Below are 23,785 nucleotides of genomic sequence, written 5' to 3'. Positions count from 1 at the left end.
AGAAGCCTGCAATCCCGAGTATGTTGGTGTGAATCTGTGTGAGTCCTCTGGTTGTGGGAAACCCCGTTTTTGTTTTATTTGGGGGATTTATTTCCCTCTTTTTTTTTCGGATCAGGTGCACAGCACAGGCCTGGTTCCCACAACGGAGAGGAAGCGGTTTCTTGGTGTTCCCTCTCCTGGGCAGCAATTACAATTTGTCAGGAATGCAGTTGATTTTGTAACTCAGCATTTCCCCGTGGCACAGTTGTGCGACATCTATGCAAATATTTGTTCCTGTTAAATGCTTGGAAAATAGTAAGAAACATAGCAGAGATCGGAATAGGCCGAAAGTGCTCACAAAACCAAAACCATTTCTTTCCCATCCTTGAACCGGGTCCATTAAAGTCATCAGTAAGAATTCCATTGACTTCCGTAGAAATCATTCCAGATCCTAAATATTTGTAGTTCCCGGAAGATGCTACATCAATAGCTTTAATCTTTATGTGTTGGCACAGTAGAGGTAAACCAAGGCTGCCATCATTGCATCATTGCCCAAGTATAAATCTTCAGGGACAGCAGCTGGGCATCAACACAGACCTAGGTTCCTGCGCTTCCGCAGCCACTGGAATGAAAGGAATAATAAAGGAATGAAAGTAATTTTTCCCTGATTAAGTTTGTACTGAAGCTTCTTTTCATTGTGCCATGCTACTACAATTTACGTCATCCTTTGTACTCTTTCAAACGGCCACAAAGGAGAGATTAACATGATGGATGCAGCAGTGGTGGTGACTACTTTTGGGGCCTCTTCTAAGTCCTTGACGGTGAGCATTTGGAGAAGAACAAAATGTGAAATCTGGTAGCTGCAACCCAGGATTTCTTGTATACAGGAAATATGCATTGTTCTGCATATTTCTCATGCAAAACAGTAGCAACAAAGTTAGAAAATGGGAATTAGAGCAAGCAGCTGTGAGGTTTTTTTCCTCATTTTCTTTTAAATTTCATTTGGAAGGAAAAAAAGGCCAGGGTAAGAAATAATTCAGGAAATATTTTTATTGAATATTCATAGCCTGGTGGTGAAAAATGATGTGGTTATTAAAATATCCACCGCTATCATATGGAAATGAGGCCATCAGACGTCTATCCCCATCAGGAAGCAGTGCAATTGAAATGTCTGTCAAATTACACAGTGATGGCTCTTACTTAAGCCGCCACCTCTACCAAAATCCCTGCAGTATTACACCTGTCTGCCTGCCTCACGGTCCCCCAACAAAACAGGCACAAGTGCAGACTTGAAAAGAAAATGGTCATGAAGACTGGGGGATTTTCGTCCATGTTTTGGGTGGACTGTGTGAACTACTTGAGAAGTTGTATTTTGGTGAGTGACACTTCAGTATAATCCATTTAAGGGTAAAAAAATATATATATAGTCTTTTGTTTTGAGCCATCTACTCATTTGCATGAAGCTTTATTTATCTTAAGAGTGTCTCCTGCTTGTTTTCCCTATGTGGAATGGGAAGTTAGCTTTCCAGATGAAGTGACAGGAGTGTTTTATCTCCCTGTGCCCCGCACATTCCATAGTCTTCTAAGTCCCCATAGCAATCTAACTCGCAGAGCCTTCACACTTTACATCAGGGCACACAGAAAACACAGTCTTAGTGTATTTTGTATCTTTTCTCTTTTTTGTTTCCTTCTTAAGGAGCTAATGCTTGTAGTGGATATAGCACATTTTCATGTCAAGCAAGATCCCTATTGATACATGATGTTTACTTGGTTCAAGGTCAAAGACAAAACAGAAGACCTACCCAGTGGAGTAGCCAACAGCTTGTTTTGATGTTTAGGAATATGATGAAGAGATTCTGAAGGAACTGAGAGTCAGAAAGCCAAATCTGGAGCACTCCAGGAAAGCTTTGTCACATAGGAGCTACCAGCAGCGCTCTGAAGAAGCCCACCTCCTTCGGGTGGTATGAACCAATGATCCCACTAAATGCTTCCCATTATGTTGTTCACCATCTCACTTGGTGTGTGGATTACCATAGGACTGGCACTACCAAGACACTGTTGCTGTTACATGACTTTGCCTGCATGCTTGAACCACACCTGAATTGTTGGGGAATCACGAGAGAAACGAATTTGTGACTCTTCATCTGGTTAATTTCTGTACCAAAGATTGCCCATTGGGTTCCAAGCAAAATAGAATTGAGATTCACGTTAGCTTTGTAATTTTACAATGCAGCTGGAACTTTAAGGTTTTGCATCAAAAGAGTCCTAAAGGTAATGACATTTGAAATTGTTCCTCTGGAGTACTTTGGGTCCATAGGAGCCAGATGAAGCTATGATCCTCTCTATGTATGTGCACACATGGAGCTAACAGCACTGAGATGAAATCAGATATACAAAGCTAGGTTTTGGCTACCTTTCACTGGAAAGAAGTTAAAAATAACAGCATTCTTAAGAGTTCACAATTCAAAAGCAGTCACTAAAAGCTAGGAAATCAAACCCAAATCAGAAGTTTTAAATTAAGTAAAAAGAGATGCTATCTATTTGGAATCCAGTGTTAAGCTCTTAAGCAGCACATTTCCAATCTTTTTCAACAACTTTGAGGTGATATGGCAAACGTGTATTTTATTGTGTTTTAACAACAATTGCATTTCTGCAAAACGTGTGTCTTCTAGGTTATCTGATGAACCAGGTCCTTGGTGGCAAAACCTTTGCCTTTTTTTCCACACTGTACTTCTGCATGATCAACCAGCTTGTTTCTATATAAAAAGGTGACTGGAATTTGCAGGTATGTTAGTTATTAGTGATTTCACACTTGCTGTGAAGCCAGACCTTTGACAATTATAAACAGATGCTTCTGCAACACGCTTAGTTCTGCTCAAAGTGGAAAAGTTGTTTTATCCTCTATTAGAAGAATAAGAAAACTATAGCTTTACTGTAACTAGCAAAACTTGCACGTTTTTTACAGGAAACAAATCTTTGTGATAAAACTATTCATATTTCCATTCAATAGTAGTATTTTCTGCTTAGCTATTTAACTACACTTTATCCAGTGTGAATATTGAGAAACTGGACTGAGGATGTTAAATCTATGATTACTCATCAAGCATGACATTCACCTGGAGTTACGGGGCCAAATTCAGTGCGTCTGCAGAGGAAGATTGTACCATCTGAGACATACTGTTTGTCCACCCTTTGGGGGGGGAATAGTCATATATTCCATACGATAATCCCTGATCTATAAAATCTTAACTTCTGTTGCTCTGTAGCACTCTAGAAGATAGACACATAGGAGATTGCAAATTGAAACAGTGACCCAGGCATGGCTTGTCCTGTGATGCCACTGTTGACTGCAGTCTTCGTTAAAGCTTGGCTGTGTGCAGAACAGCTAAACCAGAAAAGTCTTAAAAAGCTAAAATTACTACCATCTAATGTTTAAATGCTGTTATAGTGGCTCATGGTGCTTTGCTTTGCAATAACGTGTGTGCTTCTCTACATTCTCAATAATAAACAGATTGCATAAATGATTGACATAGATACTCCCATAACCTGATGAGTTCATTATAGGATTATATCTTTAACTTACGTGCTAAACTAATCAAAGGAAGGATGTTCATGCTGCAGCTGTTTGAAAAGAACAATGGTAACCTAAAAAGCTTTTTTGTTTTGTCTGTTTTTTAATCCGCTGATGCTTTACTGTATATGAACTCATCACTAGAGGACATCAAAGATCTTTAAAAATCGAGTTACACAGGTAACAAGACCAGGATGTGCACAGAAATCTGAGTTTGATTTTTAATTAGCAAGTGCTTTGTGTAGTGCGGTGAAACAAATCAGGTTTGCCAGTGTTTCTCCATTTAATGTACTTTATGAGAAAAGCCCAGGTTCTGAAGCATTTAAATCAATCTAATTGCCTTTGATATTTCTGCTGCATCTTATATTTCTTTCTTTTTTTCCTCCAGGACCTATTTCTCTATTTGGTCCGTGGTTCTTTCTCTATCTCTGTTCTCTTTCTTATTGTTTTCAGCTTCCTTTTCTTTCCATCAATGAAGTTTCAGTGGACGACATCCTTTGAATCAAAGATTTAACACCACCGCACAATGAAGAACCAGGCATCATAAGGTATGTGGCACAAGACAGTTGTATGACAATAATGTAGGTACCCACGCTACCCTTAAAGTATCCTGCTTGGTTAACAACACAGGTCTAGGCATCATGTGGATCAGCATGAGCTACTAAGAAGTCTGCAGAATAGGTGTGCATTGAATCCTGCAAAACCTTCTTTGATGGGAATTCACGCTGTGCAGTAGTTTTGAGGATCCCTGTTTAGATCAGGATCCCTAGACTTGGAACATCACTGCTAGCATAAAAAGCAAAGTCTGGTGCACGATTATTTGTAAGCCTTTAGGTGTGAGCTGTCTTTCTGCCATGTCTGCATCCCAAAGCAGCTTTCCTTCTCCTCCAGTCAGCTGAGGCCATCTGTGCTAGAAGCGCTTTGGTTACAATCTGGATTCACACTTCACGTAAGTGTGGAGATTAATTAAGTGAGGAACGGATACCCAAGACATTTATAATTAACGCCTTAAGTAAGTTACAAACCGGGGCTCCAAAGATGAAAGCTCACTGCTTGACTGATTTACTAAATCACACGTTCCCTCTCGACCACTGTTTTAAGGGCACAGTCTTTGTGAGCTCCATGCACATGCTTTGAGAATTATTCACTTCAGAGCTTCTTGCATTATCAACATCACAGTGCTTTTGCCAAGCACCGCAGTACACGCTCATGTTAAGTTCTTTGAACTCGCATCACTTCCCAAGATCTGATTAAACCTTTTTTAGACCTGCAAGGAGATGTTTTGCATGTTGAAGAACTTAATCTCATACCTAAAATCTTTCTGCCTCCTGGGGTTCCCCACATGAAAGGTATTCCCCATCAGCTTTTCAGATGCTTCTATTTTCATCCTGGAAAACTATGAGGACTTTAGGGGGGGATCTAAGAGGGAGCAAGTTACTTTGAACCTCAGTCTGCTGCTACAGGGTGGGCACACTTTAAAGTTTCAGATTTTATTGAAAATAGGGGGGGGAAAAAAGGATTTTGGCAGCTTTTGAGAACTTTGGTACTTTCTTTGGGCATTTGCAGAGAGAATGTTCGGAGTCTGGTCCAATACTCCTGAAATCTAATAGAACTGGGGACAAGAAGGGTAGCCAGCATGGCTAAAAGCAAAGTTAAGGAGGTGATTAGAAGGAAAAAAAGACAACCTTCAGTAAGTGGAAGTCCAAATAAAGAAAATAGAAAAGATAATAAACCTTCTGGCGAGCTAAATGGAAGCTATAATAAAGCGGGCCAAAAAAGATTCTGTGGAGCAAGGGTGCAAAATCTAACAATAAAAGCTTTTCTTTTAAGTACATCATAAGCAGGAAGTCTGCCAGCAAGTTGATGGGGTCAATATATTACTGAGATGTAAAAAGACCACTATAGAAGGACAAGGCTAGCATAAAAGCATCAAAGTACTCCATTTGTGAATGCTCATTATGGAGGGGCTCAAGGAACTTTCCCTGTTGGAAGCAGTTGTTGGGGACTCTCCCGAGGAACTGCTGATGCTGACGTGGTTTGATAGTAAAGGGGATGAGAATAACTCAACACAACAACAGGGACAACGTGCAGCACGATTGCTGTAAGTGTGCAGTCGTGCAAAAGCTCCAAAGAAATTCAAAGAGCAGTCAGCTCTTCCTGCATCTTAGCACTGAAGTCAGCCTTAGAGATCTATCACATTCTGTATCTAATATCGCTGCTCTAAAAGGCTTCAGGACAACCAGGATAATTGTTTCAAAATCAAGGTTTTTGCCACTGACTTTTGACAGTAGACTACCTTCTGTTCTTGCTAGAAGCCTTAACAGGTCCTTTAGTCTAAATCAGATTCAGGTACTGCACTGTTGTCATAGGGAGGGGAGAGGAAGAAGTAACGCTACCTAAAAGTCGAACAGGGACTGTGAGGCATTTGGTGGTTCATATGTCTGGAGAAAAGCTGGTGTTTCCACTTCCCTGTCGCATTAGTGTGGCTGGTTTGAAAGGCTGGCCTCAGCCCTCTTCCCTATCCCCAGTACTCAGGGGAAAAATAAGGATTAAGGTTATTGTAAGTGATATTTTTGGTAAAGACATAGAAGGGCCACCTGGTCCCTGCCTGCTCACCAGCATTAAGTCAGAACAGCCAGCTTATATCCCATTTCCTGGGGTCCCTCTGGGGCTCTGGAAAGCAATGAAAAAACCTAGATCTGTGCACTTCATCTCCTCTTTTCCTCAACGTTCCCTTTCCTATTCCTTGGTGCAAAGTCTGCCATCTGCATGTAGGGGACTGAAGCACATTTGAGGATAAAAACCCATTCTGCACCTCTTGTACATCCTAAGAAGATTCTACATAGAGAGTTACTTCATCTGGCTTGTTTTGCCCTCTATTTTTACAGTCACTGGAATAAACAGACTATACATAAACATTCCACAACCTGTGAATAAGTCAGACCTATGCTGGTAAGGCTGTGTTCAATAACAGCACAGTCAAAACTGACTACTGTGCAGCAAAACTCTCACCGTCTGTGTGGCACAGGGCTATGGCTTTAGAGAGGGTTTAGCATGTGGAGATGCTGCCCAAAATGCCTGTTGATACAAAGCAGATGTGCTCATTTCATCCCAGTGCATTCTGACTACAGAGAGTGTTGTTGATGATAACATGTGGACTTGCTGCTTTAATTTTGAGTTAGGGTTTGCTTTTGCTTTTCACACCAGGGTCTTGGCATAGCTTTCAGAAAGGGGTTAGCGGTTTCTAGCTAGAGACCTTTGATAGACCTATCTGAACATATAGGAGACCCTTACCAGAAATGGGGGTTGGGAATAGAGCTGTCCATAACAGGATCTTAAGCACTGATGTCTGATCTCTTAATACCCCTCTTTGCCTCTCTCTTTTTCTGGTTTTGCTTTTGTCTTGAATAGCGTATGGAGCCATGTAATTGCATCATGTCTCATTGTACATGAGCCATGTAATTGTGTCAATAGCGTCCATAATAGTGTATGGATACTCATGCAAATGAGCATCTCCAAGTGGTCATCACCTTTGTTACACCTTGAGCAACTGCTTTCAGCTCCCTTTACAGTCAGATAAAAAAACCTTAGTTTGGCTGCTGTGAGTGCTAGGGTTGCCTTCAGGAATGACCATATCATTTAGAGACACTTTAAAATATGACTGGATAGGATCCACCACTTACCTGAGATCAACATCCGTGTACATTGCTGATTCTTTTTTATGTCTCATTTTGGGTTGGCTAAAAAAAGAACAGTAAGTAGCTTCTGCCCAATATACTTACAATCATAGAAGGGTATGGTTTAGAAGGGACCTTTAAGATCATTTAGTTCCAACCCCTCTGCCATGGCCAGGGACACCTTCCACTAGAGCAGGTTGATACAAGCCCTGTCCAGCCTGGCCTTGCACGCTGCCGCGGATGGGGCAACTTGATTTATGAAGATCACAATGAATCCTTTGCTTTTACCCTTATTTGCAAGTTATAGGGTTTCCCCCCTTATTTTATGACTTGTAATTATTAAATCCCTGAGGTAGAACCTTCCTCATTCCCTTTAATTCAAAGACAACACAACCAGTGGAAGGGCGGATGACTTTCCCCGGACCATTCCAGATGTGCTGCAGCCTTCAAACGCCGCTCCAGATGTTCACCCAAGCTAAATGCCTACGTTTTACAAGGGCGGGGGAAGGAATCCCGTTGGCCACAAACCAATCCAACCAAACCCCATCAGTTCTCTGTGTGCCCACAGGGCTGCCCGAGCCTGACAGTGCCTGTGGTTTGCACTGTGACTGCTCTGGAAGATGAAACGCAGCCCGTTTATCCCGGCACCGTTTCCGTACGAAGCAGCGACCGCCGTTATCGGAACGGGAATAGGAGGAAGAGGAGGAGGAGGCGGTGGACCGGGCTCTCCCTGTGCCGCAGCGCCGCCCCGCGGCTCCCGGTGCCTACTGCAGGCGCTGCCCGAGCCACGCCGCTGGCTGTGCGCGTCCAAAGGAGGATCTCCGCGAGCCTCGGTGCTCCTGACCCGAGGGAACGGGGCAAATCGAAACCTTCAAACGGAGTAACGAGCCTTCGCAGCGTGTTCGGGATGGGTTCAATGAGAGCCGACCTCGTTACGCCAAAGCCCTGCCCCATTTCACTCCTCCTCACCCCACCAGCATCCTGACCTCTTTCAGCTGGGGTTGACGGGGAATTCCCAGGTAGAGGACCTGAACACCTCATCTAGTGATATATTAGCCTGCCCTCGGAGCTCCTTAGCCAGGCAGGTGCCCTCCACCACCTGAGGAAGAGGGGCTAGTGCCCAGGAAACCCAAGCCCCAGCACTCCACCTATAAGAACCATCTTTAAACACAGCATCACGTCTCCCCCCAAAGCTGAATTCCGTGATATTCCCATTTCTCTGTGATTCCTTTGCTTTCCCTGATTTCATTTGCAATGCAACAAAAAGCATTTTGGAGGAAAATCAAGGTGGGTTTTCACAGGTAGCAATGCATGCATGTGCTTTCTCTGTGGCAAATTGTGCATAGACTGCAGAAAAGTGACTTTATTTCTGGAAAGCTGATTTAGGGAACAGCAAATGGACAGACAGCTGATCCCCAGGGAGAAAGTGCAAGTCGCCACCAACAAGCTTGTGAAGAGACTACCAAAATCCATGTTAATGTTGCCTGGATGTTAACAGTATTAGCAAATATCTTATACAAGCCTAGCCTGTGGGTCTTCCCTGGTAACCATGCTGTCTTTAACAGCGTACATGCACGTAATCGATACAAGCATTTCTTTAAGGTCTGATGTATCACATTATAGCGGAGCATTGAGTGAGAAACTGGCAATAGCTCAACCAAATTAGAGCAGTTTGACATGAAAGGACTTTTGTCAGATAAAGTAGGAATTGTCCAGGGGGACTTGAAGGGGGTGTTTTGTCCTTAAAATAGCTGATTGTCCACACGTACATGCTCCGCTGGCAGCACATCAGCAGTTAGCCATGTGAGAAACATCCATTCCTCATTGGGTTTAGCATCTTAATTAAACATATTTGACCAACGAGGCCAAGGCAGAGGGGCTGAGTGGCCACGTCGCTGCAGCTGATCTATGCAGACAGGAGTGCTACACGGCAGATGTATCTTAATATATCTTAATATGTGAATATATCTTAATATATCTTAATATAGAATCATAGAATCATAGAATAGATAGGGCTGGAAAAGACCTTAAGGTCATCCAGTTCCAACTCCCCTGCCATGGGCAGGGACACCTCACACTAAACCATGTTACCCAAGGCTCTGTCCAACCTGGCTCCTTCAGGGATGGAGCATTCACAGCCTCCCTGGGCAACCCATTCCAGTGCCTCACCACCCTAACAGGAAAGAACTTCCTCCTTATATCCAATCTAAACTTCCCCTGTTTAAGTTTGAACCCGTTACCCCTTGTCCTATCACTACATTCCCTAAGATATATCTTAATATACTAATATATCTTACTATATCTTAATAGGGCCCCCACCTTTTGTCGTGCTGTAAGCAGCAGCTCCCGCACCCCACAGTGCAGAGAGCTTTGTAGCAGAAACCTTATTTGTGCTGTCTCAAACAGGCATGTGTTTGCGTTCCCTTTCAGATGAACTTCAATTCTGACCCTGCTGAGGGTGTATTGCTTGCTTTGGAAATACTTGCAATATCCCCTAGAATGTTTATTTTCCACCCCAATATGCTGCTACATTCTTGCAAGCTCTCTCTGGTTGTAATGCAATGTTTGGCCAGGAAACAGAGAATACAAATGAAAACCAGTGCCTTGGTCTTTGGGAAGCGTAGCGAACCTGTGACAGAAAGTGTTTTATTGGAAAGAAGGCAAAGGTTTCCAGAGGAATAACAAACAAAGAGCTGCTCGGCATCCCTGTAAGGCTTCGGATGTGTATTTCCTGGAAGAAGCAGAGTATTTTGCTTAATTCCCTTTCTCTGCCCTCAGCAGGTAGGAGAAGCAGAGGGCAGGGCTGGTGGTAATGTTCCAAAGCAGATAATGGGATGTTTTACAAGTGCAGTCACAATACGATTTGTGCGACCAGCAAACAGTAACAAAACGAGATGGAAACATCTAAAGATTGTTTCCAGCAATGGATCCAAACCACAGGGTTTTTCCAGGTATTTGTTGGAGAACAGCACTTAAACCACAACAGGCTCCAAAGGGTCAGCAGCAGAACACTTCTCCCCTGCAGTGCTATGCGGGAGTCTGTCTGATGCCAATGTTGACATTGGGGTCCCTTTTTGCTAGGGGAAGAGAGCAGGGTCAAGACAAGACCTCTGTTTTCTGAAGCAAGGGCTCAACCCATCAAGTGAAGGAACAGAAGTTCCCCAAAACAGTGCTGGAGAACCTGAAAGCAGACCCTGGTGTCCATGAAGTCACAGCACCATCAGCTCCCCACACACAGACTAGATGGAAGCGCCTCTATCAAGGTGCATCCAGAGCCAGACCTGAATTCAACAGCAGCTGGCCCTGTCACCACAGTACTGTCACAAGAGGTTTTATTTGTGTTTGAAGTCAGACAATCTTTAAACCTATTGTTTTTCTCCTGTGACTGCAAACATAAACCTCTCTGCTTGTACCCTGGTAGATATTTACCCTGGTAAAGCATAGCACATAGTTTAAGTCTTGGCTTTGAGATACTGTGTGCAGATGAGGTTCTTCTGGCTGTGTCACAAGATAGATTTAAAGAGGCATGAGGGGTAGTAGCACCGTTGACTTTCAACAGCAGGTGGATGCCTAATGTCCCTTTGCAGCCTTGGAGGTCATTCCTTCATGTATTGTTTTGCCCCCGGCCCATATAAACACTCTCCACAATTTAGGAGTTAAACCCAACATTAGCAGCAGAAAAATCCATGCACATAATGAATTAATTGGATGTGGGCAAAGGCACAAAGTGCTTTGGGATCTGTTGACTATTCATTGCGCATAGTCCCGAGGAACTGATGTCCATATTTAAAGTTTCACTGGTTGGGGGGTTTTGGGGGGAGTGGAGGGTGTTTTTCAGATCAAGCCCTACAACGGGGTATAAGGTAAGACCAATAAAACTGATTTCATCCTTGGTTAGCATCAGTTTCTTCAGGCTTCTGGCAGTAGCTGGGCATTTGAACTATGTTTGTCCTTACTTTGCTGTGGATGGGCTGAACTACATTTTCACCTCTTGAGATCATCAGTCATAGCTCTGCTTCACCAGCTTCAGCTAATGACATCAGCACACCCAAAAGAGAGCAAGGAACTGCTGAATGAATCAACTGCTGATACCATTAGTGGTGGGGAACCTGGGACTCCTGGTACCTTCACCTTTGATAAAAGTCCAAAGGCAGCTCCAAAGAAAGATTGCTACAGAGCATGAACATTAACGTTACCTGCTTTACAACAACAATACGATAATTAAAAGAATAATAATAAGACTATTATATTATAATATATAAATATTATAAATAATGAATAACTTAAATCAACCCATCTTGCCCCAAATGATTGGGATCGAATTCTGTCTGCTGGTCTGATAAAAATTCAGCCTGTGTTTCTTTAAAGTCTTCCCCATGTAAATAAAGTTTGGAAAATGTTAATGCAAGGCTCATTTTGCGTTAAAAAGGCCTACAGAAAGTGTGCTCATCTTAAAACGTTTATTCCCATCTGTTGTATATTTAAAGAGACAATCCTTTTTTATACGGAGCATGCTTGGAAATACTGTTCATTTATCTTTGTCTAAGAAGCTAAGTGGCTACTAAAGCAGCCTTCACTTGTGAAGACAGGACAGCAGTCCCTCTCTTGACTGTTTGACCCAGACTGATCTCATTTCCCATATGGAGCAGAGCACCCCAAGGACTGGGGTTTTTGGCCCACACCAGCAGATGGAAAGACAGTTTGGGGCCGATCCTGATGTCATCCTGGTTCACATCTGTGGAAAACAGAGTAATGACTTCGCTGTGAGGAGCTTGTGAAGTTGCCAATGAACTACTTAGGAATGCTCTGAAACACTTGTGAGAGCGTGTGTAAACCTTCACTGCGACACAAACATCATCTGTGCAGCTTGCTTAATGCCTCTTGTGGTGTGGTAATATAAAGTTGGGATTGACAAGGTGATGGGGTTTGCCTGTTTCAGGCAAACAGGTTTGTTAAATCTACACAATCTTCTGCTCCGGAAGAAACCCTTGAAGCAAAAGGCTGGCTTCCACCCAGATTTAAAAGAGGAGATTGCTTTTCAATGGGCTGCGTTAGCAGGAGTCTGTGGCCAGCTGATGGGAGCCATCAAGCCACTCTGTGATAGGTTATATAAGAGTAAGGCTTGCTCTAATAGCAGCTTTGTTTTTCCTTTTCTTTTTTGTTTTAACAGAGTTTTGGTTGATAGGAATCACTCCAGAACTTGAAGAAGGGAAAAGTCTCTCCTGGAAAGGTAAGGTACTGTTGAATGGTAATCGGAAGTATTGGTTGTTTTATACATGAATAGTTCTTCCTCAGGGTTTATTTTAAGCAAAGCCCTTTTTTTTTCTGTATCTTCTGTGTGACCCAAAGCTTGCAATAATTCAAATATAACTTAGCATGTGTCTTACAGTGGTCATTTTATGTCCTAATTAAGGCCTTACCTTTAACATGTATGATATCATAAATAGAGCCATTAGTAAGCTCTAGAAGTATTGCTCTCCAGTTCCATGGCCCTCACCACCTCTTCAGTTTACTTATACTGGGTGTCAGTATTGCTGTTAGCATGTGCTTCCCGCACCAGTGCCGTGGTGGGCATTTCACAGAGGAAGTTTGACCCAACTGGAAAAGAATGAGGTTGATTCTGGTCCTATTTCCAGAAAAGAGAGTTATATGGCTTTTTATGACTGTGGGGTTGTGTATTGTTGTGTTGGGTCTTGTTTACCTGTTTACTGGGGGATGGGAGTGAAGGGAAACACTGCTTATTCATGAGCATGAAGAAAGAAAGCACTGCTTTGGAACTGTTAAAGGATGTGGAAGCAAAGCAAGATTCTTCAGTGCTTCAAGGACCTGAGCAAAAGATTTGGTCTATGGCAGGTCTAGCCAAGGACCTGAGCAAAAGATTTGGTCTATGGCAGGTCTAGCATCACAGACTACAGCCTTGTACTTCAGTTACTCCTGTAATAACAGCCTAAAGTCCTTGTTTAAGCTCCAGTTTATGTTTGTAAAGCTGGCCTTGGGTGCGTGTGGGGAAACACAGCCCTGGTTTTGAGCAAACTGTTGCCATGTTGGATGATGTAAAAGTGCCAAGTGAGGTTGAAAAGCGAGGTGTGCTTTTAAAGAGAGCTGTTTATGTGTCTGCAGGGGCATGGGGAGTAAGAGAGAGGAAAGGAGGTGAAAACTGGACCAAATTCACTTGTGGGTTTTGGTGAGTGTGTGTTGTTTTGTGGGTAGGGCTTCTGGTTGATGGAATTTCTAATGGGATGGGGTCTTTTTTGTGTGCGTCCTTCCATACACGCTCAGCTAGACCGGATAGAAGCCAGTGCCCCGAGGTGGACTGGCCTTCTGCCTTTTTGGTACTTCCAAACTCAAGAGACAGAAACAAAGCATCATGCTGCTTCAGAAGCCTGCTGGCACAGATCCCCGCATAAGATGTGTTTATGTGAGTGTATGATAATGCTCATTATGCTAACAGTACTTCTTAAAGTGTTTCTGCACATCTGATTTTCCCAAAATGCATGTAAGTGCTTATGTGAGGAATGTGGTGGTTGTGGCTTTTGCTTTACATGTTGTAGCTCCCATGGTCCTTATCTTCAGCAACAATGGGGGTGGATTCTGTGGCTCTGCAAATATAGGATGTGTGATACTGGTTTCTTATCACTTGTGGTTTTAACATGCTCCTAATTTGCTGAGATCCTACAAATTCCTTGAAAAAACAACCCCAAAAAAGAGAAACTTTTTTTTTAAAGCCACATAATTGCAGATTACATACAGCTGAGTTGATTTGCAACCACTAGATTTAAGTGCCCATAAGCAATGTCCTAGATCCCTTACTTGGAACCAAGGTGTGATTTAGCTGCTTATTCATGTCTTCCTATTGAAATGTAATTATCCTTAGAGCAGGATACACCTAGTGTAACAATGAGGGTATGCCCGTTTTGTGGATGTGAAGCGTTTTGTCAAACAAACAAACAGCAAACCCTGTTTCTTGTGAAGGTCTCAACTCTGGATGGAGGTTTTGGTAGAAGTTCCTTTTGATTTCCAATGATAACACAAGAGTATTTCTTGTGTGTCTTGTTGGCACTTTTGCACCAATGTGTCTGGCAATGAGCTGTCTAAAACGACAGGAACTAAGGTGACTTAGCTCTGAAGTGCTGCTGCAGGACTGTGGTCAGGTAAGGAAGGTGGCACAAAATCAGAGTCTTGGTATCTCAGTCCTTTGTTTATTCATACAGCGATGCCTTGCCTACCCCTTTGGTGTTAGCTGCTTTCCTTGTATCTAATCTTTTTGGAATGTAACTGCTCTTTTTGGCAGATGAAACATGAAATTGTTCCCAAATCAGGTTGTTATTTTGGTATAACAAGGTTGCTGAGGCAACAAAACATTAAGCAGATGCATATGACTAATGACATCAAAGGACCAGCCTCAGTGTATTGTTCAGTGATAAGCAGGACTAGAATGACTTGCAATGAGTTTGGCCTCTCTTTCTTTGAAGACAACAGCTCTAGAGCTAATCTGGAGTGAAGGTGTTTGCACTCAATCTACCAGGAGATGTGCAGCCATTAAAGTACGTGAAGTCAAGCCAGATCAGGCACTTAAGCAGGAAGCTGCTCTAGCATAAATGGTAACCAATTCCATTGCTAGATTTCATTTTCAAGGAAATTAGGACACGCTGATTTGTAGCACTTAGTGCACAGGAGATGGAAAAGTACAGAGCAGGCCCAGCTCTTCTGTATAAACACCGAACAGCCCTTGCTAAAATGATTATGTCTAAAAATACAAAGAAATACATCCAATGAAGGAGAAAAGATAGGAATCGGTAGCTTCCACTGATCTTCTTTCTTCCCCACGTAGCTTTAAGCAAAGCTTAATTTCCTCAGGCAATATTAACAATTACTAAACTTACAGATTTATCTAGAGAATATGGATGCCTCTTTGGATAGCATATTAATTTGAGCCAATTCTTTTTTTTGTGGATTATCACAATCTCTTGAGTAAGCCATTTTCCACTAGGACAAGTCTTGCAGAGTGAAAATGAACAGAGATATGCAAATACAACCTAAAATAAAAAGAAACTTGCAAATGTGGCTTTATTTAATTCTTACAAGAGGGAGGCACTTTTACATAAAAAATGCAGAGGTTTCCTTATAACTACAAAACCCTAAAATACTATTCTGTGACAACGGAAAGAAATGGTGTATGTGTGAGAAAATGCAGTGATTATTTTTGTCTTTCATTTCATCTCTATACCATTTATTACGCTTAAAATCCAAAACCTAAAAACCAAACAAACGACAAGAGACAACCCCACCAAAACCTCCTTTTTCTTCTATTAGCACAGGCCAACAAAAGCACTGAGTACTGCTGACACTTTATTTTGTGTCCCTCATCTCTCATCGTTTGTATTTGTTGTACAAGGCAGAGACTGACCCAAGGGCTCTCAAGAGTTCAGCGGGTGCTGTTGAGATGCTATAAGCGATCACATGTGTTTGTCCTGATTCAGCTTTGCCCTGTGTGCAAAACCTGCTTATTTCAGTCAAGTTATTCATCTGCTTGGGCCCAAATGAAGAATGTGTGTGTTGGGATGGGAGGAGAGCAGGGAGGGATGCTTTCCTGCAATTATTTCCCCTCCATGGACTCGGGAGAAATCCGATCTTTTTTTACATGCCATACTAGAAAGCTGAATTAACAGGTCACTGGTTATTAGGCCCTGGGTGTCAACTATATGGTATTGCTGGCGATGAGCAGCTATATATGAACCAGTGCTGGGCAGACTCGGAGACTCTGCTGAGGCTGGTTGGTGTGCAAGTCAGAGCAAATCCTGTATTACATCATGCAAGTGGGAAGTAAAGTTAACAATAACCTTAGACAAAGCAATAATGTTGAAAGATGGGCTCAGATTCTACAACACCCATGTACTAATGTTAGGACTTGACAATGAAAGAAACCTCACTAACGTCACTGGGAATATCTCTGGAGAAAGGCATTCCTCAAAATGAATACTGTCACAATCTATCCTTCTGCACATACATTTCCACTTCAGTGTCTTGAGTGAAGAGAGCAAACCTCAGGTCAAGGATCTTGGCAGATAGATGTCTCTCCAGTTGATGGATGAGAGTATGTATTCATCGCTTACAGCAATCCTCTTGCTATTTATTTGGTTTGGGGTTAAAAAAAACCCACTAGGTGAGAACAGGGTGGTTTCTGATTGTGTGAAAATGAGGTTGGAAGTGGAAGGAATGCTCAAAGGATGCTAAAGTAATATTAAAACTCCTTGAAATAAGTATACCTGAGAAAAACAATATTTTTCTAATTACCTCTGCCATTAAAGTGGCTGAGCAGAACATGGCGTTACGTTCTCATGTTACTAGCAAAATTTAGGCTTTCAAGTATGTCAGAAACACAACTGCAACAGGGCTTACAAATAAATTTCTTCTGGGGATCTGTGAATGCAAAATTGACCTAGACAAAGGGAAAATGATGGACCTTTAGAGGGTGCTCGGATTGAGGAGTGCTAGATTTGTCATGAATAGAATAAATGTCTGCCGTAATTTCTCAGCTTTACTTAGCAAATTCCAGTTTGACATCCTGTGATGAAGACCAGAGCACATTGTTTCCAGCCATCTCCTGTTTTCCAGGATTGCCTGGGGTGTATTTTAACCAACTTTGCAAGTAAATTACCTGACCTAATCCAGAAGTCTTTTAAAAGTCCAAAGCTGGGTCCCTGCAATAGAAGAATTAAAGCTGCTACAGTAAAACAAGAACTACCTGCAAAAACTGAGCTACTTATAAAAACAGTTCGGTTTTGAAGTTGCTTTACCAATACTGATACAACTTGTAAACATGTTCACAGAGAGCTTGGGCTCCGGATTCTGTTGGGGCTTTTTCCTTTTCCCCAAGCACGGATTAGAAGATCTGCAGAGGTTTTTCTTTGTGTGGAATGCTTGGAGACTGGTTCGGTTCAGATAACACAGGACAAAAGCTTGCAACTTGTGGCTTGGTGCTAATCTAGGAAAACTAAGTAAAATTGGTTCTAAACAGAACTTCCTGAACTCTCTCTCCAAACTAAATATAAAGAGCGTAGTATGAAGATGGAAGATAAATCTAGCTTTAAGATTTATCACTCATATGAATAAAAGAACATTGCATAGAATTTTATCTTGATTGTCTCTTTACAGCTGAAAAGAGGGGATTTCCTTCCCCCCCCCCTTCTATATAAAAGAGGAAAAACATGCTGTTGATTATTTTCCTGGCACATGTTGAATAACATAATACAGGCTTCATTATGGCATGAGACTAATTACACAAATTCTATCTGAGAGAAAAAAGTTAAATTAAGAATTGAATGGTTACTGCATAATCAGTGGGCACGAGTGAGATCTAATGTCATTGTGTTTAGAAATGGCTTCATCCAGATCCAGCTGTCTGCTGTTGACCTCCACCTCCATGCAGCCGTTGTAAAAAGCGGTTACTAACGTAGCACCCAGAGGAACATCTGCACAGAAACACATTCAGTTTATTAGGGCAAGGCATGCAAATTCTTATGTATTTTTCAGATTAGCAAAAACATGGGGAATACTGTATCCCTGTCCATTAGTCAGCCACAGGAGATGAGGAATTTGGCAGGAAACACTTGGGTTCTTCTCCTTTTTTTAAGGTTGAGATAAAGTCAGCAAAGCTGAGAAAGGTCAGTGAAATTTGAAAGGTGCCTTCAAAGTCTATTTCCACCCTGAAACTGAACTGCATGAATGTTTTTCGTGGTAGCGTTTCCTCTATTAACAAGCGATCCAACAGTTTGTTTCTTGGAGTCCACTGTTCTTGTCCTACCTTACAAACAGATGTTTATGGATCTAGAGGTCACAGAAAGAACCATCTTGCTGTTGCCAGAAAGCTACTCTTGATTCAAACCTGCAAGTTCTCAGAGAGGGGACTCCTGGGAACTCCACACATTTTACTGCTTCCTTACTGCTTCTTCAAAGTGGATTCTCTGTAAAAGACTCGCTTTATCTGTTGCTCGTTTAGGTATTGTTTGGATCTGCTTCAGGAAACAATATGTTAAGCATAGAAATCAAGCAGGCGTTGTTCTGATGTCTTAGGACACAACTGGATTCTTACAAGCTAAACTTAAGGTGACCCAAGTACGTTCAGCAACTACGATGAGGATGCTGATCTCCAGAGCATCATCTTTGGTTTCAGATGTTAATCATCCAATCCCTTCTAGAAGATAGCCTTGATTGTCTGGGGAACAAGAAATGTTGCTTCCTTGTGGTTTTTCTTTTGCTGTGAGATAAAGTACTGCACAGTCCTGTGGAATAGTGCTCTATTGCTCTTTTTACTCCACTGATAACTCTGCTGCCATAGAACCGTGCAAGACTCATTTAGCTTGCACTGGTTGTGCTGAATTAATTAATAAAAAGGCATGCTCCCAATGCTGGTACTACTTTGGAGGAATGTGTAGGAAAAAATGGGGATTTCTGGTCTCAGGAAATGCATATTTTTGTTAGGTGCCTTTTAACCACACAGTTAAAAGCACTGAAGCTTAATGTGGAGATCCTTACCTACTTTTGTATATTTCAGTAATCCCAGAGGCTTTTCAGGAGTAAGTTAGAGTGAGTAAATAAATTGGTGTAGCCAAAGTGGCCATACCTAGGAACCTGAAGTAATTTTCCTATATTACTTTTTCTTTCTTTGGTAGCAGAGGCTGTTGTGGAAGAAGCCCCATTGGATAATGGGGATGGCGGTGTAGCTTTTTTGAGACCTTTAAGTGGAAACTCTTGATGCATACACAGGTTTTCTGTTAATTTGCATGTTGAAGATACATTTACTTTAGAGGAGCAGCAAGTAACCAACTTCCTTTCCTAGTTGCTTCCTAGTTGCTTCCTAGTTGCTTCCTAGTTGCTTCCTAGTTGCTTCCTAGTTGCTTCCTAGTTGCTTCCTAGTTGCTTCCTAGTTGCTTCCTAGTTGCTTCCTAGTTGCTTCCTAGTTGCTTCCTAGTTGCTTCCTAGTTGCTTCCTAGTTGCTTCCTAGTTGCTTCCTAGTTGCTTCCTAGTTGCTTCCTAGTTGCTTCCTAGTTGCTTCCTAGTTGCTTCCTATCTATTTGCAATGAATGACTGAAGCTCTCAAAATGCCAGTTTCTCTGCTGGCAATGTACTAGCATCATTTAAACATCACAAAGATGAAGATGTCTAAGAAATTACTGGAATATTTGTTAAGTTACTATGGCTCAGTTAATCTGCTGGCTCTCTTCTACTACATAAATACTGACTTCATCTCTCTTTTAAAACTGAACAGGTATTACAAAACCACTATGGCTATTGCAGTATCTGACAGTAGTGCACCTCTAAACAAGTGTGTCTAGAGGTTAGAACCATAATTCCACCTTCTTCTGCACATGCTACCTTGGCAGAAATGCCTTCAGTGATCATCTCCAACGGTATTTAGCTCCTCTTCTCTTTTTACTCTTATGTACCCTTGCCTCCTGCAGAAGAAACATACTGCAGATAAAGACCAGCTGTATCTGAGGCAGTGCTACGACACTGCAGCATACATGTAAAATGGAAGTCGATTCAAGACTATGTAGATCAAACTCTTAGAATTTCCTTAGGAATTGTGACTTATCCTCCCTAAAATAAATGGAGGATACAGAAAAGCTCTGCAGTAGTAATGTTGCAACCTTGGTGTCTTTATCAGTTTTCAAGATTGAGGATCTTGGGCTGTGAAAATTCCTCATCTCTGGCAATGCTGTTCTTGAGGATTCACCCTGAAGTCAAACTGATTTATAGATAAACATGCGTACACTCTCTGTACAAATTAATGATTGCACATGCCTTAAGACTGCATACACTTGCAGCTTGCTTTAAACAAAATATTTGCTGTTTCAACACATCTTCTGTGTCATCAAGAGTGCCGGTCATCTATTGCCCTGAGTTTCATTGCTGAAACCGTGTTCCTGACTCCTGCACTTCTGACAACTTACAAATGCCCAGCATTCTTCCATTGTCAAGGCAGTTCCTAAACTGTGCCAGCTGCTGGAATTTCATAAATATGCAATGCTCGATCCTCTCCAGCTCAAAAATCAGGGCATTTCCCATATCCAAATCTCTAGAGAGAGACTCGTACCTTTTCATGGGCCTAGAAATGCTGCTGTTGAAAAGCAGGCTCCTTCAAAAGCTGAATAGATTGAATGAAACAAGAAGCACTTGGGGGGGGGGGAAGCCTGTTTCTTTCAATACAGTTATAGGCTCTCTCTAGCTTGGGTCAAGCTGAATATAACCAGGCTTGTACAAATAATCAATTAAAAGAAATAGAATTTACCTGGCAGGCCACCCAAGTAGGTAACAATGTTTGACATCATTGCTTGGTGCAGGATAGACAGTTGCTCTGGATTGCTTCTGTCTGTGTGAGCATCAACAGACAGTTCAAGTTGCTGTTTAGTCACTAGAAGGCCAAGTGGCACTTTCCTGGGCGTGCATAACTTCTTTGATTCCAGATGTGCCACAGTGATGTTTCCAATGGTCACAATGATTTTCTAATTGGAAGAATGATAGATTAGAAAAGGTGTCACATATAACTTTAACACACAACTATACTCGGTTCTGATATGTTTTATATTTGGAAGTAGAAGAAAATGTTAGAGCCATATTTTAAAACCTGGTTCCTTAAGTTGGAAAAGTTACTGACCTTGATGTAAAATTGTTACCTTTACTAATGAGTGCCATTCATTTATATTCTTACATTTATAACCGAGGATGTTCACTGTAAAAACATCTTGGGTATGGTTCTGAGGTGAAGTCCTGTTCCTCTGGCAGTTTAGAAGGTAACCAAGTGTTCACTACAGGTTCTTATTTCAGGCAAAAGCATGGATTAGCCATGGTGTATAAACACGGTCTATTTTGGGATGCCTTATGTGAACAGGTTAAAGAGATGTAAATGGAAATATAATGAAAATATAAGGATGAAAAGATCAGTTTATAAATCAAAATTAACATGATGCCATTACTACAGCATCATCATTCGGCTTCTGTCATACTCCCCTGTTTGTTTTGTGCATTTGGAAGGAAAGGTTGAAGAAGATGTGATGTAGAGGATAGTACCTGACATAAGAGCACTTAATGCTTAGTCACTGATGTAGCAGTTATTAATGGTACTATATTTTCTGCACAACACTATATGATCTAAGTGCTCTTCAAAATATCAATGTATTAAAGTGAGTAGCTCTTTTTAGTTCAATTTTACATAAACATAGCAGTAAGTTATGTGAGACAAAAACAAGAGATGTGACTTATGCAGATTGGCTGCCATGATAATTGTAAGTTCACCTGTGAGTCAGAGGAGTTAGAGTCCACTATGGACAAAGCAAGAGGTACTGTTTCACCAGAAACCAAGGCAAACATAACGCCAGTATCTGTGGATGGGCGAATAGTCATAGTCACATTTATTAGCCAGTCTTCAGCATTGTCAAGATCATCTGTTTTAGAAAGAATAATTGAAACAAGTGAATCCTTCTGCTAATGAAAAATTAATGTAGAGTCAAAAATTAGTTTTTAATCTGCTCCCACTGTGGAAAAAATTGTACTAATCTCCAGAAACAAACAAAAAGACCCCCAAACAGTTAACTTGGAGCTTTTAGAAAGTATAAGTCTTAAAAAAAAACAAACCCCAAACAACCCAAAACAACACCAAACCCCAAATAAACCCCACACCACAAAAAACCCCAACCTTCTCCATTCTAGAATGGAAGAGGTGCCACAATCATTAAAGGTCAGTTCAAAAAGAAACACAAAAACCTACTTTACTCATGAATTGCTGCCACCGAGTAGAAGACGGCAGTTTTCATATTTTACCATTCCAAAGCAGCTCCACTACTAAAATGTGAACATTTTCTGGTGTCCTCAACATAAAAAGGACATGGAGCTGTTGGAACAAGTCCAGAGGAGGCCACAAGGATGATAAGGGGACTGGAGACCCCTCCCATGTGAAGATAGGCTGAGAAATCTGGGGCTGTTCAGCCTGGAGAAGAGAAGGCTGCGTGGAGACCTCATAGCAGCTTCCAGTATCTGAAGGGGGCCTATAGGGATGCTGGGGAGGGACTCTTCATTAGGGACTGTAGTGACAGGACAAGGGGTAAGGGGTTAAAACTTAAACAGGGGAAGTTTAGATTGGATATAAGGAGGAAATTCTTTCCTCCTTATATGGAATGGCACTGGAATGGGTTGCCCAGGGAAGTTGTGAATGCTCCATCCCTGGCGGTGTTCAAGGCCAGGTTGGCCAGAGCCTTGTGTGACATGGTTTCGTGTGAGGTGTCCCTGCCCATGGCAGGGGGTTGGAACTGGATGATCTTAAGGTCCTTTCCAATCCTAACTGTTCAATGATTCTGTGATTCTATGCAGGTGCGTAAAGTAAAGATGCAGATGGTGCAAGTGTGATTTCATAGGGTGCATTCATAGTGAAAGTAATAGAAAAAATACGTTTTAAAGAGGTATTTGTCATCTTCTGTACCTTTTCTTCCAGTGTCTCTCCTCTCCCTGCCCCTCCCTGTCAAATCTAGTAGCTTCTTGATTTCTAGTAGTTACTTGATGAAGCAGAAATCCTAAAAATATGAGGTGAGGGTACATTCCTACACAAAGCCAAATGGGTAGGGAGGCAGTGGGCTGTAACAGCTCATGGAAGGGCAGCAGTTAAATGTGGAAAGCCTCTTGAGAGGGGAGCAGGGGGTGAGAACAGGAAAGAGAGGGGGTGAAATCATGGTATCAGCCCCAAACACCAAGGTCGGGAGGAGTCATGGCAGCGTGACGTTAGTGAATGAAGGGAGGATAGCTGAGGAAAGTTGAGTGGCATAGGAAACTGATCTAAGTTATTTTTGAAGCATAGCATATAAGAAGCTGGAGAAGTCTCTTGAAGTGGGCTATGGAATTTAAAGAAAGAAAATAGAAAAGCAAGACGAGAATAGGAAGAATAGCAGAATATAGAATAGAATAGGACAGACTAGCAAGTCCTGGGATGAAAATGACTGGGTATCAGAGGAGAACTGAAGTATAGCATAGTGTTTCAGATGGGAAAGAGTATAATGATAACAGGATTTGGGATGATGCTCAACAGATTTTCTTCATTTTGGCCTCAATTTGGAGATTCTGGTTTGGAAACTGAAGTTAGGGCAGGTCAGACAAGAAAGTTCTGTGTTCGGGAAGGGGCAAGAGATGCACCTAAAACCTGCAGACAGGATGCTCATTTAGAAGCAGAATTGCACTGATCTTTTTCTTCATACCCAATCTTCTTTCTCTATCAATAATATGATAGCTTTCCCCATTGATGAAGAGGAGGCAGAATTAGATCATTGGAGAGTGATTGTGCTCAACAGTGCCTGTCCTTTGCAAGTAAAGAATCGCTTTCTAACCTGAAGTACTTCAGAAATTAATTGGATGACATCAATGGGATCAGATTTCTCATTCAAGCAAATTTCTAACAGGACTTACAGGAATCCTGGCTGGATGCAGTGGTGTACAGCTAGGTTTGGGTGGGTCTCTTTCTTTCGATCTTTTTTACCCTCCTTTCTTTTAACAACTCATCAGTTCCATCACCAGT

General features: G+C 41.8%; 1 protein-coding gene and 1 long non-coding RNA gene across 2 annotated transcripts in view; one reads left to right on the top strand and one right to left on the bottom strand.

Annotated features, from left to right (window-relative positions):
• Positions 1–12,366: 12,366 nt before the first annotated feature.
• The window catches only part of LOC133269722 (uncharacterized), a 33,850-nt gene continuing 22,431 nt past the window's right edge, over positions 12,367–23,785 (top strand). The window contains exon 1 of the long non-coding RNA XR_009743531.1: positions 12,367–12,457. This is a non-coding gene — a long non-coding RNA (uncharacterized LOC133269722). The remainder of the gene's footprint in view (positions 12,458–23,785) is intronic.
• PROS1 (protein S) overlaps positions 17,310–23,785 on the bottom strand; it is a 32,015-nt gene continuing 25,539 nt past the window's right edge. Inside the window, exons 13-15 of the mRNA XM_061454338.1 lie at positions 21,523–21,671; positions 20,519–20,732; positions 17,310–17,699 (exon numbers count right to left, since the gene is read on the bottom strand). Coding sequence (XP_061310322.1) covers positions 17,554–17,699; positions 20,519–20,732; positions 21,523–21,671 — 509 coding nt within the window. The 3' untranslated portion in view covers positions 17,310–17,553. The remainder of the gene's footprint in view (positions 17,700–20,518; positions 20,733–21,522; positions 21,672–23,785) is intronic.

This window comes from Pezoporus flaviventris, unplaced genomic scaffold, assembly GCF_033815535.1.
Source record: "Pezoporus flaviventris isolate CSIRO_AGI_PZ_B2104156 unplaced genomic scaffold, CSIRO_AGI_Pfla_v1 ptg000015l, whole genome shotgun sequence".
Lineage (NCBI taxonomy): Eukaryota > Metazoa > Chordata > Aves > Psittaciformes > Psittacidae > Pezoporus > Pezoporus flaviventris.
Note: the sequence above shows the minus strand (reverse complement) of the source record. Positions and strands in the feature narration are given on the sequence as shown.